Here is a 15,968-nt window from a genome sequence, read left to right on the forward strand (position 1 = left end):
TAAAAAAACAAAAAAGGTTATTTTGTTGGTATAGTTTCTAAACAGCGCACACACAAACAAAGACTTATTTTAGAAGTGCATGGTTTGCATAGGTTTGGTGGGTTAACTACAGTACGTAGCAAAGCCCCACATAACTGCTTCCTCACTCCCCACATCTTCCGGTGTGATGGGAGAGAGAATTAGAAAGGCAAAAACGAGAAAAGTCATAGATTGAGATAAAGACAATTTAATAAGTTAAAATAAAGTTAAAATAAAAAAGGGAAGGGAAAAAGCAAATGATGCAAACCCAATCACTCGCCACCAGGAGAATAATGCCCAGCCAGTCCCTGAGCAATGGCAATTTTGGAAAAACTCCTCCAAGCCCCTTTTATTGCTGAGCATGACTCTTTGTGGTACAGAATATCTCTTTGGTCAATTCAGGTCACTGTCCTGGCTGTGTCCCTTCCCAGCCTCTTGCCCACCCCCAGCCTACGTGCTGGGAGGGGCAGAGTGAGACAGAGCCGGCCTTGGCGCTGTGCGAGCACTGCTCAGCAATAGCCGGAACACCCCTGTGTTGTCAGCGCTGCTTTGGTCACCAGTCTGAACCACAGCACTATAAGGGCTGCTGTGAAGAAAATTAACTCCATCCCAGCCAAGACTAGGACAATAGGTAACCCTAAAATTCCAAAATTGAAGTGACAGTCTTGTGGATTTAATCTTCAATTGCATATTTAGAGATGCTTTCTTGGACAGAACTCTTATTGAGAAGCAAACTATTTCCAAAATTAAATATAAGAGTAACTTTCTCTTACAGATATATTCTTTACTAAACAATAAATGAGTCTTTGAATCAATGAAAGATTTTATAAAGACACTTCAATATAGAAACGTATTTAGCACAAGGAGATTAAAATCTAGCAATAAGCTAGATTAGTGATCTTTGCCACAGACTCCATGAAGAAAATTTTATTAATTCTTTGACAGATCCTATGAGTGGGACCGTATACTTTTTTACTGGTAAATCAATTCAAAACTGTCTTGTGCATACCTTCTATATACCTGCCTTTTTTTTTTTTTTTTTTTTTAACATCTGACTTCTGTTTGAAAGCAGATACATTCCCTGGAATTCTGCTGTTTGGCATTTGTTGGGTTTTTTCCTGACTTGGAGGGGGAATCTGGGAATATACAGAGGGCTTCCAGTGTGTGAAAACAGGACTTTCAAATAGTCTTGCTGAGTGATGGATGAATACTATTCAGTCTTCACAATAATAGGCATTAAATCAAAATTCATGCCAGCTGCAGGGGTTAAATGTAGAAAGTACGACATGAAGATGTGTGAAATTCTGGAGACAATTTGGATAAATATACAAGCAAAATACATTAGAAATATATTCACTGTTTTCCACTTTAAATATCAACAAAAAGCAGAGTGGGAAGGGAGCCCTCCTTCTTTGAAAGCTTGATCTGGTATTTTGTAGTCAAATACTAATGATGCGATCTGTGTATGAATATAAGAGCTGTAAAGAAACTATTTCAATCGCAAGTGGCTCAGTCACACCACTTCTTTACCGTATGTTTTCTACCTCAAAATGTTTTAGTAATTTTTCCACTGAAGTCTCACACGCTTTTTTTCATAGATTTCTGACACTGAATTTTCTGTGCTGTTTGTGTAGCCCTGCTGAAATCCAAACAGCATGCACTCTCCTTGCATAAAAATTCAACTTGTGTTCAAGGTCACTTCTACTTCAGACATACTAATAGACTATCCTAATGTGTTTAAGTTATTTATTTTTATTTGAATAATTGTGCAGGTAATTACCAAGACAATAAGCTCATGTGGGTAGAAACGGATATGTGAAATATTTATTCACTACTAATAGAGCAAGCAAAACCAAACCACTGACTATGAATGATGGTGCAAGACAATACAGCATTGCTACTGAGATAGAGATTCATTTCTAAAGGCAGATAATGGCTTTATGTTTGTATGCCTTATCTTCTTTAGTTAACAAAGACTGAGTGTGTTTAGTTTGCTTTTGAACATATGGGGCTGATCGATAAGCGACATACACCCTATCTTTACTTTTCAAGGACTGATTCACTTACAGCTCTGTATATTGGATCTAAAAAACACGGTTGCCTGAAGAAGTTCAAGCTAATATTGCAAGTGGCTATCATCCCCTGTAATGCTGAAAATGATTTACATACTGTCCAGCAAATTTCAAAAATGTCAGCTAGATATTCTTGAGAGTATGCTTGCAAAAAACTGTATAAAATGTTATTGTTCAGATGGACTTTACCCTAGATTCAATTTTTATTCTTGGGGACGGTCTCTTAATTTCTTTTAGGACTCCCCTCAAGATTACCCTTCATTTCTTTCAAAGAGCACACATTCATCATTTGACACAATTTTTCTGTTTTGCTCTTCTCTCAAGAGGAGAAAGAATGCATGCCCCATCTCCACATGATTGCTTTGAAGGCTGCTAAGAGGGCTGCTTTTACAAGCTCTGAGGCATTATCTGTCTGCAGTGATAACCTAAAGAGATAAAGAAGGCCACTTAGGTATAGTTTGCAGTTTTGGAATACAGCTGATCAAAGATGAATACAGTTTGGGGTTGAAAGGTCAATGTTTGTAACCATTTGCGTGAAAAACACACTGTGAAATATTACTGGAATTTGCAGAATTAGTTCTAGCCTGGAGGGTATTAAAAATTCCTGGGCCTAAAATTGAAATAGAAAAGGTATTTCTAGTTTAAGGCTAAACACTAATCCACTCTCATTCCAAACAAAAAGAGGAAATTAACACACTAACAATTTGATGCAAAAAGTACATAGAAGTTGTAATGTATCTCAGACACAACTGCTATAACACCAAGAATTTGGGTCAAATTTTAAAGTAATTTAAACAAGCTAAGAAGGAAATTTAAAGTTAAAGTTTTCTAACTTTTAACTTTTTAACTTTGCCCCATGGTAACATTTCTCAATAATTAGAGAGTATAACTGAGCCAAAAAAAAGAGCTGACATATTTTCCTTTCTTAACAGACCCCTTTCCATGAGTTGTAAATTAGAAGCTAATTAATGAATTCTGCATTATAAATAAATAAATACACCCTGTAGTAAAAATACTAGAATTTTGGAAAGATTTTGTTCTACTTTTCTCCCACAGCACAACTACTCAGTACTGCCTCAACAACAAAACTCTGCCTGGTTTTAACCATAAAACTCTACCCAGCATCTTAGTAACTGCATATGTGACTAATGTCACTAAATAAATGTATTATTTAAGGAAAAAGTGGCAATATCTCTAAATACAGCTTTATAACATTCAACATCAAAGAATGACCTACAATCATAAGCAACTGTTTGAGCACCTCTAACTTTCCCGATATTTGATCGCCTCTCAGTGCAGCCTTTCTCTCAATATGGTATTTTATATGGATAACATGCAATGTTACCATTTCCTGCATTTACCATTGATCTTTGTTAAGTTGTAAACAATGCAATACCCCATACCATAAAAATTAAATGTTATGCTTAATCATAAAAAAATAACTAAAAGTCTACAAAAACCTGTAGAGACTTTTATGAAAAATTCAGTCTATAAATATTTTTTCTTTTTTCCTTCGCTCTGATAGTGCCTAACAGCAGACTTTTTGTTTCTTTTTCATTTCCTTGACAGCTGTCAACATTTCACTGGCTCAGAAATAATTAAACAGTTGGTTATTTTCCTGAGATTTCCTATTTAGCAATTAGCCGTCAGACACTTCCCTTTAGAGACCAAAGCCTTCAGCTTTTTTGACTACGATCTGATAGCAGAGCTAGAGCTTCCTGTTATGCCCTCAGACCCATTTATATATTGCAATGTTAAACCATCTATTTCTTCCGCAGAGGAATAGAAAAACCATAATCTTTTGCAGGGAAAAAACACCCAAAACCCCCCCAAAAACCCCCCAAAAAAACCAAGACAAACAAAAAACAAAACAGACCTCCAAAACCCAGAACATCATAAATAAAAATATTTTAATATTATAGACATATAAATAATTTCAGCTTTTACATATCTTTTGAAAATACTCATATCCGGATTTGCACACGCCCAGACATACAAGTTTTGAGGACAAATTTGAAACTCAGGTTCACCGATGCAAGAGCATACTATGTCTGCCCCTTTCTGTGAAGCATCCTAATGCTTATCTCCATCAGTAACTCTCTTTTCTACAGAAAGAGAGGAAGAAGCCTCCTCCATATTGTGGCGTTCCCCTGGACTGAACTGATAACTGTTCTGCAGTGCCAGTGATGGTGCCAGCAAGCAGGATTAAGTTTTTGAGTCAGCTGCTGTGTACTGGAGAAATACAGTTTGATAGGCGTCTTTGAGTGTATTGTACCTTTTATAAGGTTATTGTGAAAACTCTTTTGTTGCATTTGTTGTGTCAATTAAACAGGGTCAGAGCAGAGGCTTGACTGTAGGTGAGGGTGCAGGATGGGCTCTGTTCCTAGTAGGCAACAGAGCAGCGCACCCCGTTTGGTGAAGGCATTTAGCCGGTTCGAGAGTGGTGTTAACTTGCCCGCAAGGCCAAAGGGCAGGCCCTTAACTATTTTGGCCTCTATGTCTGGCTGTTTATCAACATATTGAATGTAGTTATATTTTTTCCAATTACATCTTAATTTTACCACACCATAAAACGTAGAAAAAAAAAAGTAATAATTCAAGCAACACCCATTTATATCTGAGAAAATTGTCACTGCTGTGGAAGTGCTGTTTCCCAGTATTCCACTGTGTGGTTCTGCTCCCACTGCCAAAATAGTTTCTCTCTTGTACTGCTGCATTCACATCTTGGTCTGATATTATCCATCCATTCACTCATCTAACCTGTTCACAGTTTTTGGAAAAGATATACTTTCACCTCACTTGGAAGATGCAAAATGTCACACAGGTTCTCAGGCTGTAATCCTGAGAACCTCTCTGAGGAAGATGAAAGGGGAATGTTTTGTCTTTGTGTGTGTGTACATAGTTTGTGCGCGCATAAAGATATCACAAGCATGCATATGTATTTATCTGACTTCATATTTGTTTGAAATCCAGCCATAATAATTGTCAAACTCAGGCAAGGATTTGTTGTAATTCTTTCTTAACTTTATCTGCTTTAATATTTGATCAATGAGTTTGGGAATATTTTCATTTTCCAGTTGTATTTGAGAACAGAATTTTTATATACATAGTTTCTGCTTATATCAGCACAGCGATGACAACTTTTCAATCACCATATTTGTCATACAATTTTAAGACTTTTTGTGAGTTTCCATGCAGTGATAACTACGTCATTGCACACATGCAGGCTGCTCCTAAGGCTGGCAGCAAATTTATCGATACTTCAGCAAGTGCCTGGCTGCTAAGAATAGTTAGCATGGATCAGCATTTAACAAAGGTTCAAAGCTCCAAGTATTGCTACAAAAGTAGTTTTTCAGAAGAACTTAAGACCAAATTTGTGTCCAGTATATTGAAATCTCCAAGAAGTGCAGGCACTTATTTTAATAACTAATAAGAATGGAACTTTCTCGATTTCTTGTTTTAAATTGTGAGCGTTCCTGAACATCAGAACACCACAGCCCTCAGTATGAATGGATTATGCATGTAGGTTAGTCCTACCAGTTAGCCAGAGAGACTGGTAAAGGCAGAGAGGTGTCCTTCCCTGCTTCCAGGAGGATGCCCTCTCCCATGAGCCTTAAAAACCCTGTTTTCTGATCAAGGTCTCTTTCAGTCTACCGTACAGCGACGCAAATGGAAAGGCAGAGAGTGACTGTATCTCAGCCAGGGTTACAAACTAGTAGTAAGGACTGCCAAGGTACATGGAAGCTGTGGGTTTTAAGCCCGCTGCTTTGAACAGGCTGAGAACATTGTAATATAAAATCTCAAATCAGATGAAGGTAAAAGTCATTTAAGTAGCAAGCCTTAGTAGCGTACTGGGAAGTTACACTGTTTCAGTGGTTCATTTGGTGGAGTAGTAATACCTCAGTGGCTCAGGTGCTTCTGTTAACACCGACAGCATGGGTCCGCTACGTAAAGCTGCTCGGTTCCACAGAAGGTTCCTGGAACTGGCAGTGATACAAGATTATCTGATCGGCTGTTTTGAAATAGCACAAAGCAGCTTACAAACACAAATATAGTAAATACTGGTCGGATCCCTATCCTTTAACTAAGTCAAACAGCTAGCAAGAATGCTTACAAAAAAGAATCTTTTTCATTTGTTAAATGTGAAGTTCTATGAGAATCTGAGCTCTGTGAAGAAGGTACAGATATATCAAGAATTCTCACGGAATTGCTGAGAGATATTTTTGTTCAAGGCAAGAGTTTCGTAATAGCTATGAAATCAAATTAAAGTGTAGCTGGTTCACCAAAAAGAAAAAGTGTGATTTGACTTGAAAAATGGCAGGACATCTAGCAATGTCATTTACAGACTGCTTGCTTTCTCCCTCCTCCTTTGATTTTTGTCAAAGAAAGTCACTTTATTCCATGGTCAGCAGTATGGCTGGGCTTGTACAGAGAAAAAACTGTATTGCATTTGAGATCGCTGGTAGTTGTCGTTCTTTGTATAAAGCAGAAACTCTGCTAGGCAGAAGCTGTAGTCTAAGTAAAATATGAGACCCCAGGTGAACACAACAACAGATGGAAGGAAGTACTATGTTCTTTATTACCTGGTAATTATCACATTAAACTGTTACAAATAATAGTTATAGCTAACCAATTTATGTCAAATCTTTAAAGGACAACTTGGAATGAGAATTTTATTGTTCTGATTCGGTAACTCATAAAGGGAGCTCCTTTTAAAGGAGCTTTTAAAAAAAGGATTGTTTAAAAGGTGGTGGTAGGCAATCCACTGTGGCACTGATGGTGGCGTAGAAGCAAGAGACAACTTTCTAGACTAAAAGAGACTATGGCTAGAGTGATAATAGATTGGGCAAGTCCACAGACAAGACAAGACATGGATCCATCTCTTCTTTTTTTTTGAGAGTAGGCATTGCCTCTGTTCCAGACAGGTATTTATACTTCGTATAAGAGAGCTCCTTCTCAAGAGAATCTGTATCCCTCTCACTTACTGAAGTGGATTGTCTCGGATGGGATTGTGATGACAGTAACCCTATTCTCAGTAAACAAAATCTCTTGAACTATATAATGAGATCAGGAGGACCGCTATGCCTCAGAGTGAAAGACTGCACTATCAGGGCGGTTTTATTATGCAGCTTTGCCGACTTCCGCTCTGCATAGAAATTCTCAACGCCTGCATTTGTTTTTCAGGGTCCTGTATTTTTTAGAACTTGTCTAAGCAGTCCAGGGTTTTGTTGTTTGTTTGTTTGTTACTAAAAAGAACTGAATGGGTGGCAAAAAGATGCGCAACTTATCCTACAAAAAGGTGGATGAGCACAAGTCAGGAGTACTATTTTTTTATTCTTAGCCTGCACTGTTTGAAAAAAAAAAAAATGTGGGAAAAAATGTATTGTATGCATTTTTACTGTGAATATTGATAACATTGTCATTGTTTTTAGGCCGTGAGAAGACAAAAGAGTCTTGAACAGAGTATTCAGTCTGCCCAGGAGACTGACAAAACCCTCCGCTTAATCCAAGAGTCTCTGGGTGTTATTGACAAACAGCTGACAGCCTACATTGCAGACAGAGTTGATGCAGCACAGGTCCCTCAGGAAGCGCAGGTAAGTTACATACAGCTTGAACTGATGTGCTTACTGGTTTTCTCAATCAACCAAAGAGAGTTTGGTTGTCCCCTAGCCTGATATTTATAATGGGGATTTGCAATGTGATCAGTATGAAAGCGCAAGTAAGTTTTAGGTAGGATTACTTTGAGAAGTTCAAGCTAATTTTCTAGTAAAGTCGTATTTTCCTTCTGTTTTATACTATATACCTGTCCAGAAGATGTGAAGAACTATAAATGTCATGCAAGACTATGCAATATCTTTAAAATGACAAAGATAAACCAAGTGACTCTTTAAAATCCAGTTCCCATCCTAGAAAGAAGAAACTCATTATCTTCACTCCTCTTAGATGGCTCTTTTACAGTGTTGATTATGTGGCCTACACATAGTTACTAAATTATTGAAACACAGACAATATTGTTAATTATTTCATGATGTGCACATAAATCTATTTATAGTTCAGTTTTTACAGCTCATGTAAGTTTGACAGAAACAGCTTAGAAATGGTTTATTGAGCCTTTGAAATAAAATTGTACATCTAATTCTCATTTTTAATCTTTCATTCTTTCTTTTATAACATCTGCTTTACTGCAGCATTAAAATGGTAAGAATACAAATTAAACAAAGCCAAACATCTCTGGTATAAAATTATTAACAGTTTACAGTATTATTTACAGCAAGATTTCAGTAAATGACACCTAAATTTAGGAAGTCAGATTACAAAAACAAACAAGCAAACAAACAAAAAAGGCTACAGGGAAATATAAAATGAATGCTTTATAATGATTTTAGAAGAAGCATTCAGTTGTGTTTTTTCTGGCATGCCTGTAGAGTTTTAAATCATTGTAAAAAATTAGTGTCTTGTATGGAGTAGCTTAGATGATCTTAAGTATGTTCAGAGCTGAATATATGTAGCCTTGAAAATCTCTTCTTTTAAAAATAAAGGTTTCCATGTCTTTTGAATTAAACGTAGATAGGTGTACATTTCAGTTGCCTTTCATGTGTGTGTTTGTAGGTACATGCAGATATTTCTGTGTAAGAATTAAAAACCTTATATTTAGAAAACAGGATCATATTTGCATTCAGTCTTAATTTTAAATGGAGTCTAATTTATTTGCTTTTAACTTACATCAGTATAAGAGTAGGATAAGATTGAGACGAATCATTGTTCCAGTTTGAATCCTAAACTTATGTTAGCTATCAGTTCACTCTCCTGAATCATTTTTCTACTTCTTTGCAATTTGAATAAGCTCTTTTTTTTTGTGAAATGGGATACAAATCAGCATGAAAGATGTATCGGTTTAATTTCTCATCTTGTAATTATATAACTCTAATACATAAGAAAAATTTAATATGAAAGCATCCTTTTTTTCTAGTGTATTTGGACCCTATACATTGTAGTAATTTTCAGTGGCGTGTCTCATATCCCATGGATGCATCTGGTTTACGTGCGTCCTTAGGTACAATATTGGCAATGATCACAGACTGTGTAAAAGGAAGCAATTCAGACCTTCAAAACTGAAGCAGTGTAAAACTCAACCAACCTTAATTAGCACACTTGCATGGGAAAATTTCAGCTCAGTGCTTTTGCAAAACTTGTTTTTGTTCTTCAGATTTCATTGTCTGATGTGGAGTTCACCTGATTATACTATATTCACTGTGGGAAAACCAGCATAGAGGCTGCAGAGTTTTTTCCTTTCATGTTTTTATTTTAAGATGCCAGTGGGACTTAATGAAAAAAAAACTTAATTAACAGCTGAACAGATTTAATGCAAATATTGAAGTTCTCTGAAGTTCAGTTGTGAAGTTCTTTAAAATCCTACGAGGAAAGGGAATAAACAATCCATTATATGCAGTAAATATACTGAGTCATTCCTTTAGTGAATGGCCATGCCAGCCAGTGGCAGAATAGGGATATACTGAAAGGCTGCATCTCCTGTGGAGCTTCTGCTGGCACAGCTCTTTTGTAGAGCTGAAACCATTTCATTCATACAAGATATCCTACAATAGCGTCTGCACAGCTGGAACAGGAATCTTTCAGTCAATGATGTTGGTTTCTGGGCAGGGGTCAGTTTATCCTTGCTGAGGGATTTAGCAAACTGTTCAGTAATGTGTGTTGCATTTCTAAAAGAACATATGGGAGAATTTATAATCAGAAAGCTGTTGAGGGTTTGGGAGCACTGTGTGTTGGCTTCAAAAATTCAAATCTGTTTAGAGCTTTGATAGGAGGGAAAATCTTTGATTCAGCTGATTGGAAATGAATCTGAGAAAATAAAACTATATTTAGCTCCTCTTTGTAAATGAAATTGTCAGTTTAGTTTATTCAGAAAGTTGACAGAAAGAAAAGGGAGTTAGATATGTGCTGTTCAACTTCTCCTTCGGATCATTTTTTGAATGTAAATTCTATGTGCTTCTTACTCCACCATGTGGCACTGAGAATTTAATGCTAGAGATCCACTGCCACCCAACAGTTTCTACTTACTGACTCATTTTGAGTACAACTAAACATGCTGTATTCAGACAAAACAAAATTCAGTGTGGAAGATAAGTGAATAATATTCTGAGAAAAGCAACAGTAATATACTTTGCCTTTTCAATAAACTCCTTGAATAATTTCATTTCTGTGGTGATAAGCACTACATGCTTGGCTATTTTCTAAGTGAAGATGGTTATTAATCTGTTTTTAATCATTGTGCTATGTTCAAAACCAAAGTTAATGTGATGATATAATAGCAGAGCTTTTCGATTGTGCAATGCGTTACTTGTCAAGAATAATGCCATGCTTCATTGCTTTCAGACTAATATTTTGGGACAAAGAATTCACAATTGTATACTTAGTAAAATGTGTAATGTTAAAGCCATTTACACTTACTTTTCCTCTGCTGGAAATTGTGAGAATTATTTTGTTCAGCCATGTGTAGATCAGTGGTCAAAGAGGGAATAGCTGATAAGCATTATTCAGAAGTGTAAGCTTACATTTTGTTGTGTATTGAGTATCTATGCAGATTTCTGTACTATACAGGTTCTCACAGTCTACACATCTCCATAGCATCTGAACACTGCATTAAATGTGTTTTAACTGCACAAACTGCATTTGTCATGTCCAACTTATTCAGTCTTGCCTTGTCACTCATGTTTCTGTCCTCCGATGATTTGTTCTTCTCATTTGGATTCTTTAGTTAATCTTTCTTGAAGAGTAGTGTCCAAAACTAAGTAGGCTGTTCTTGTTGAGACTTACCTGTATGTCATTCCAGCTATAACATCATTTTCTGTATGTATTATATGCTTTTGGGTTTTTTCTTTTTTTCTTTTTTTTTTTTTCTTCTAAAGGTGTGACATCATTGGCACATATTCTTTGTGTGCTTTTAAAGACAGGTACTTCAACTTCATTTTTCTAATCTTCTGGTACTTTATTAATCCTTTCAGAGTATTCAAAAGTAACCACTAACAGTTCTGAAATTGCTTCAGATATGTTTTTTATGTCTGCTTGAAGCATGATCTTTCCTTTAGAAAGATTAACTTACCAGAATGCGCTCTCAGTGTTTTATTTTCTCCATACATTAGGCTGAGATCTGACTCTTTAGTCATTGTTAGCAAATGTGAAAATAAGCAAAAATGAGGTTAAACTGAGCACCATTCTTCAGAGCTGTTAGGTTAGCTGGGTGGTATTTAGAGAAATACAAATCAGAAAACCTAATACACCAAGAAGAGCTGGCAAGCTGTTCTCTGCAATTCAAGAGAGCCAAATCTGCAAATTCATATCCAGGTAATTTTGGTGTAAGAGTTATATGAAGGACTCATTAATTACAAAAGTAATCTAGTATAATTTGAGTTCATAATTAATTAGTTTACGAAAAAGCAGAGAACAAGTAGAGATTCATCGTTTTGCCTGTATCACGTCATTTTGTCGTCATCATCTTGTGCCATTGCAGAACTCATAGGGTTGCTGTCAAGTGCAGACCTGTCATGCAGTAGATCTTAATGAAATTCTTAGTAGAAAAGTGATGTTCTAGGCTAAATTTAGACCTTGTTTTCCATGAACAAACAGTGGAAGAAGCTTCAGTTAATGCACTTGCTCTTGTCTTCAGAACCACCACTCACTGCTGAAAGATTTACTACTCTGGCTATGTAATTTTCAGTTATTGAGAATTAAACACTTTTCAGTTGCCCAGTATTAGTATTGCCTGATGTATTTTGTTGGAGGATATGAAATGTGCACAGATGAACGTGGGTGTAGTAGAGGATAGTAAAACTGCTTAGTTTATTTTGCATAGCATGTTCTGCTTTTAAATGTCTGTGACAAGGGAGCAGCATATTTATTTTCTGCGTCCTCCAAACAAGGGGGAAAACCTTCTCTCTGGGAGCAAAGATGTTGAGCTGGGAGCCCAGTGGGACAGAAAAGGACATTACCCTTGGGCTGGGGCATGCAGCCTCCCACTGCAGGAGCACCTGCGAGAGCAGGGGACGGTGCCACAGCCAGCCCGCGGAGGTTGGTTACCTACATCTACCTACCGTAGGTTCTACTGCTAGCTCAGTTCACCCCAGAATGCTGCTGAAACCTGCTAGGCAAGAAAAATTTTGTGAGGAAAGGACCCGCTCTGCAAGGCCAGAGAGAGGTATAAAAAGGTCTTTCTCTTAACCACGTATAGCCTACGAGAGACAAGTGTCCTCTCTTTAAGAAACTACCTGTCTTTAGTATATCACCCTGTGTTTCAACAAATTTTTGTTTTATAATTGAAAGCCTTTTGGTGTCTTCCATTAAGCTTCCTGTGGAGAAGACAGAAAAGTAATTAGTTTAATTAGTAAAGAGGAATTTAGTGAATTGTTTTTCTGTAATGGACTTACAGAGAAAGAGAAATGAGGGGGAAAAAAGGAAGAAGTGCGGTTAATTCTAGCAACTTTATTTTAACCTAATCCCTTTGCTGTCACAGTTTTTCCATCAGCTCTAATTCACTGTATTCAGTGTCTTTTTTGTGGAAGTTTATAAGTCAAATTAAGACTAGTAAATTGGCCACCCTCATTACGGTACATGCCCATAGAAAATATTTCACCCATTCATTGCTTATTCTAAGTTCAAATGACATCAAGGTTCCTTGTCCCATCTTGGAACACGTTAATATATGAATCACTTGGATCTTTCTTCTGGATTTATCCAGCTTTTGACAACTTATTAATTTGGTGATCTTGGCAGTGTAGTCAGTATTGACTGCAAAGTAATTCCTCCCTGTGTTACAAATTTCTGGCAACTAATACAATGCAATGAGGTCAAGCAACATGAAATTAGGATATCTTGGAGGGTAATGTGCACTATAATACATACCTACTGTGACTTTGCCACATTCCTGAAGTAACAGAACCAACAGAGTCATCTTCCTTCTTAAGCAGCAGACAAAAGAGACAAGAGGTTTCCTTCAGTTCTGGGGTGGATAATTATATCCCTGACCTGCCATGAGAAAAGCAGTTTCACCAGTGTGTCTTCCAGAATGTCTTTCAGACTTTTTTTAGCTTTCTGGTACTACATCAACTGAAACCATCACCTGTTTCTGTAGTGTCGTCTTTTCAATGTTGCTCATACTAAAATCTGTGTTTGCGTCTAATCTTGCCTTTTGAGCCATTAGTCCACAATATTAGTTCTATGTATATTATAGTTTTGTATCTTTATCCTTTGATTATAAATAAATCACTTCCTTTTAATTAAATACAGAAGGCTGGGGCTTTAAGCTGCAGGAGGGTCGATTTAGATTAGATGTTAGAAAGAAATTCTTTGCTGTGAGGGTGGTGAGGCACTGGAACAGGTTGCCCAGAGAGGTTGTGGATGCCCCCTCCCTGGAAATGTTCAAGGCCAGGTTGGATGGGGCTTTGGGCAACCTGGTCTAGGGGAGGGTGTCCCTGCCCATGGCAGGGGGGTTGGAACTAGATGGGCTTTGAGGTCCCTTCCAACCCAAAGCATTCTGTGATGCTATGATTCTATGATTTAGTTTGTTGGGGTTTTTCCAGATTACTTTCATTGTTGTGATTTTGCTGATTATTGCTGACTGGCATTTCTCTAGTTTTTGTAAATATGATGACTGATGTTCTAATTATGGTAGCAAGTATTAATGGGAAATGACATATAATCAATTTTAATTCAAATTTCTGTTGCAAATAATGTTACAGAGTTTGTTTCTATGCCCTGTTATGTTTTTTCTAAATGCTGTTCTCGAAGCATGAGATTGCAGCTAGGTTTGTGACAATTTTCAAATGAGACAAAGACGTTGGTTCTTTTTACTTTCTCTAATTCAAGATAGGAATGGTTTTTTTCAAGAACTAGCTACACTGCTAATTCTCTACTTTTTGCTGCCAATATAACAAGACTCTACATTTCACTGTTCATCTTTTTAAAGTTAAGACTAGTAATTGAGAGAAATAATGTATTGCATGCCCTTGGAACTGAAATCCTTTTGCTCTAGAAGTGGTTCTTATAAGAATAGGCATAACCAGTGCCCTGGTTTATGTATCTATGCGTATAATTAGCTTATACGCATAGATACATACACACACACTTATATTTCAGTTTACATACATATTTTGCAAATTAATAAACTTCCTGAAAAAATGCTAGTGATGGAAAATGAGAATCCTTAGCCTGTAGGACAGAATAATTTAACCACAGTGGTATTTATTAATTACATATACTACATTATATTATGATGTTCTAGAAATTAAATGAAGGCAATTTTTGCTGCAAAGCTTTTGCTCTTTAGTAAAAGGGAAAACAGACAGGAATCACTGAGAAAAGCAGAGGCGGGAATAATAGAAATGGGAAAAGAAAATCAGTGGTTCCTTGTGAGTGTTTAGAAGAAGTCCATGTAATAAATTCATGAGGCAAAACGGACAAAAAAGTTAAACAGTCGTGTCAAAATTGAATGAAAAGGGGCACCATAGGTAGGTGTTATAAATTACCTTACATCTGTTCAGAACTGGTTTAATCTTTCTGCCTCTGAGCAGTAGTGGCAAATGCAAAATATCTTTTCTTGCTATAATCCTTACTAACTTCTCTTTTAAGCTTTCCTCTAATGTGTTTGTTCTCTCTAATTCTGTATTTTGATGTCAGAGTAGATGATGCTTCATCTCTCTCCTGCAGAGCAATTTTAAAAAAAGTAAGATAGAACAATCTCAATGCAATGTCCCATAATACCTAATTGCTTAAACACTACTCTTATCTGTACTGTGCTGTTCTGACCTATTCAGATAAGAACTGTTCAATAATGTCGTTTCCAGAGTGACTCTGAGGTTGAACAAAATAAATTGGAAAATACAACCAAAAATCAGTTAATTGATGAGATGCAGAAGCAAACAGTTGAAATATTGGGTGTGATATAGTATATTTTTCTAACATTCAGACTTGCATCTTCCTTGTATATACAGTTCTGACTTCCAAGACATCATTTTGTCTTGGGGGGATAACTAATGCTGAGTCAGTGTAGCTAGTCTTTAGTATATCTGAGAAATACTTGTATACCATGGGGGGGGGGGGGGGGGGAGGGAAGGATTAAATCTAAAATCACTTTTTCATGCAGGACTAATGGCCTCAAATACCTTTCCTGATGGGGACATACCTTGTCTGTATTTGATAGGGTGATTGTTCTCAGTAGTACTTGTCTAGTAATTTTGCTAATAAGTCTCTCATTTTCTAACAATTTAAAAATAAAAATATGTGAATCACTCTAAATTATGTTCTATCAATGTACGTTGTGGGAATTCTTTTCCATTACATTGCCAATACTACTTAAGGTAATTGTTTTGTGTAAGGTTGATTTATGGTGAACCAAAAAGGCTGATATTTTTCTTGTGAAAAGATTTGATTGTACACAGAAAGAGATAACTAGAAACGTATATTAGAAAATGGATTAAGTACCTGTATTAATGAACTACATGTCATTATGCATTTACCATATCTACAGATAGTGAAGATAGATTCTGGTCAGTAACATGCCACGAATTGTATACTGGTGTAGATACAATTCTGTGAGATGAAGATATACATACAGGATACTTTGATCAGTTTTTTTTCAACTCAACTGATGATACTGTGAAAATAATAAAAAATAAGAATCGTGAAGCAAGTAACTTTGCTATTTGTATTTTTCTTTTCTATAATCAATTTTTAATTTTCTTCCCAATGAAAATAGTTGTTTTCCTCCAGAAGAAAGAAATCTATAACTTTTTTTTTTGCCTACAATTTAATCACAATTTTCTTAGCAAGATTATGCCATGATTGTCACAATGTCAGAGTTATATATGT

The 15,968-nt window shown here is 36.4% G+C and overlaps 1 protein-coding gene across 7 annotated transcripts in view; it reads left to right on the forward strand.

The window, feature by feature from the left end:
* Window positions 1–15,968, forward strand: part of DMD (dystrophin) — a 1,313,294-nt gene that overhangs the window by 585,537 nt on the left and 711,789 nt on the right. For all 7 annotated transcript variants that reach the window (XM_054840966.1, XM_054843533.1, XM_054803063.1 and 4 more), the window contains one exon: window positions 7,523–7,684. In XM_054840966.1, the coding sequence (XP_054696941.1) occupies window positions 7,523–7,684 (162 nt within the window). The remainder of the gene's footprint in view (window positions 1–7,522; window positions 7,685–15,968) is intronic.

This window comes from Grus americana, chromosome 1, assembly GCF_028858705.1.
Source record: "Grus americana isolate bGruAme1 chromosome 1, bGruAme1.mat, whole genome shotgun sequence".
NCBI classification, from domain to species: Eukaryota; Metazoa; Chordata; class Aves; order Gruiformes; family Gruidae; genus Grus; species Grus americana.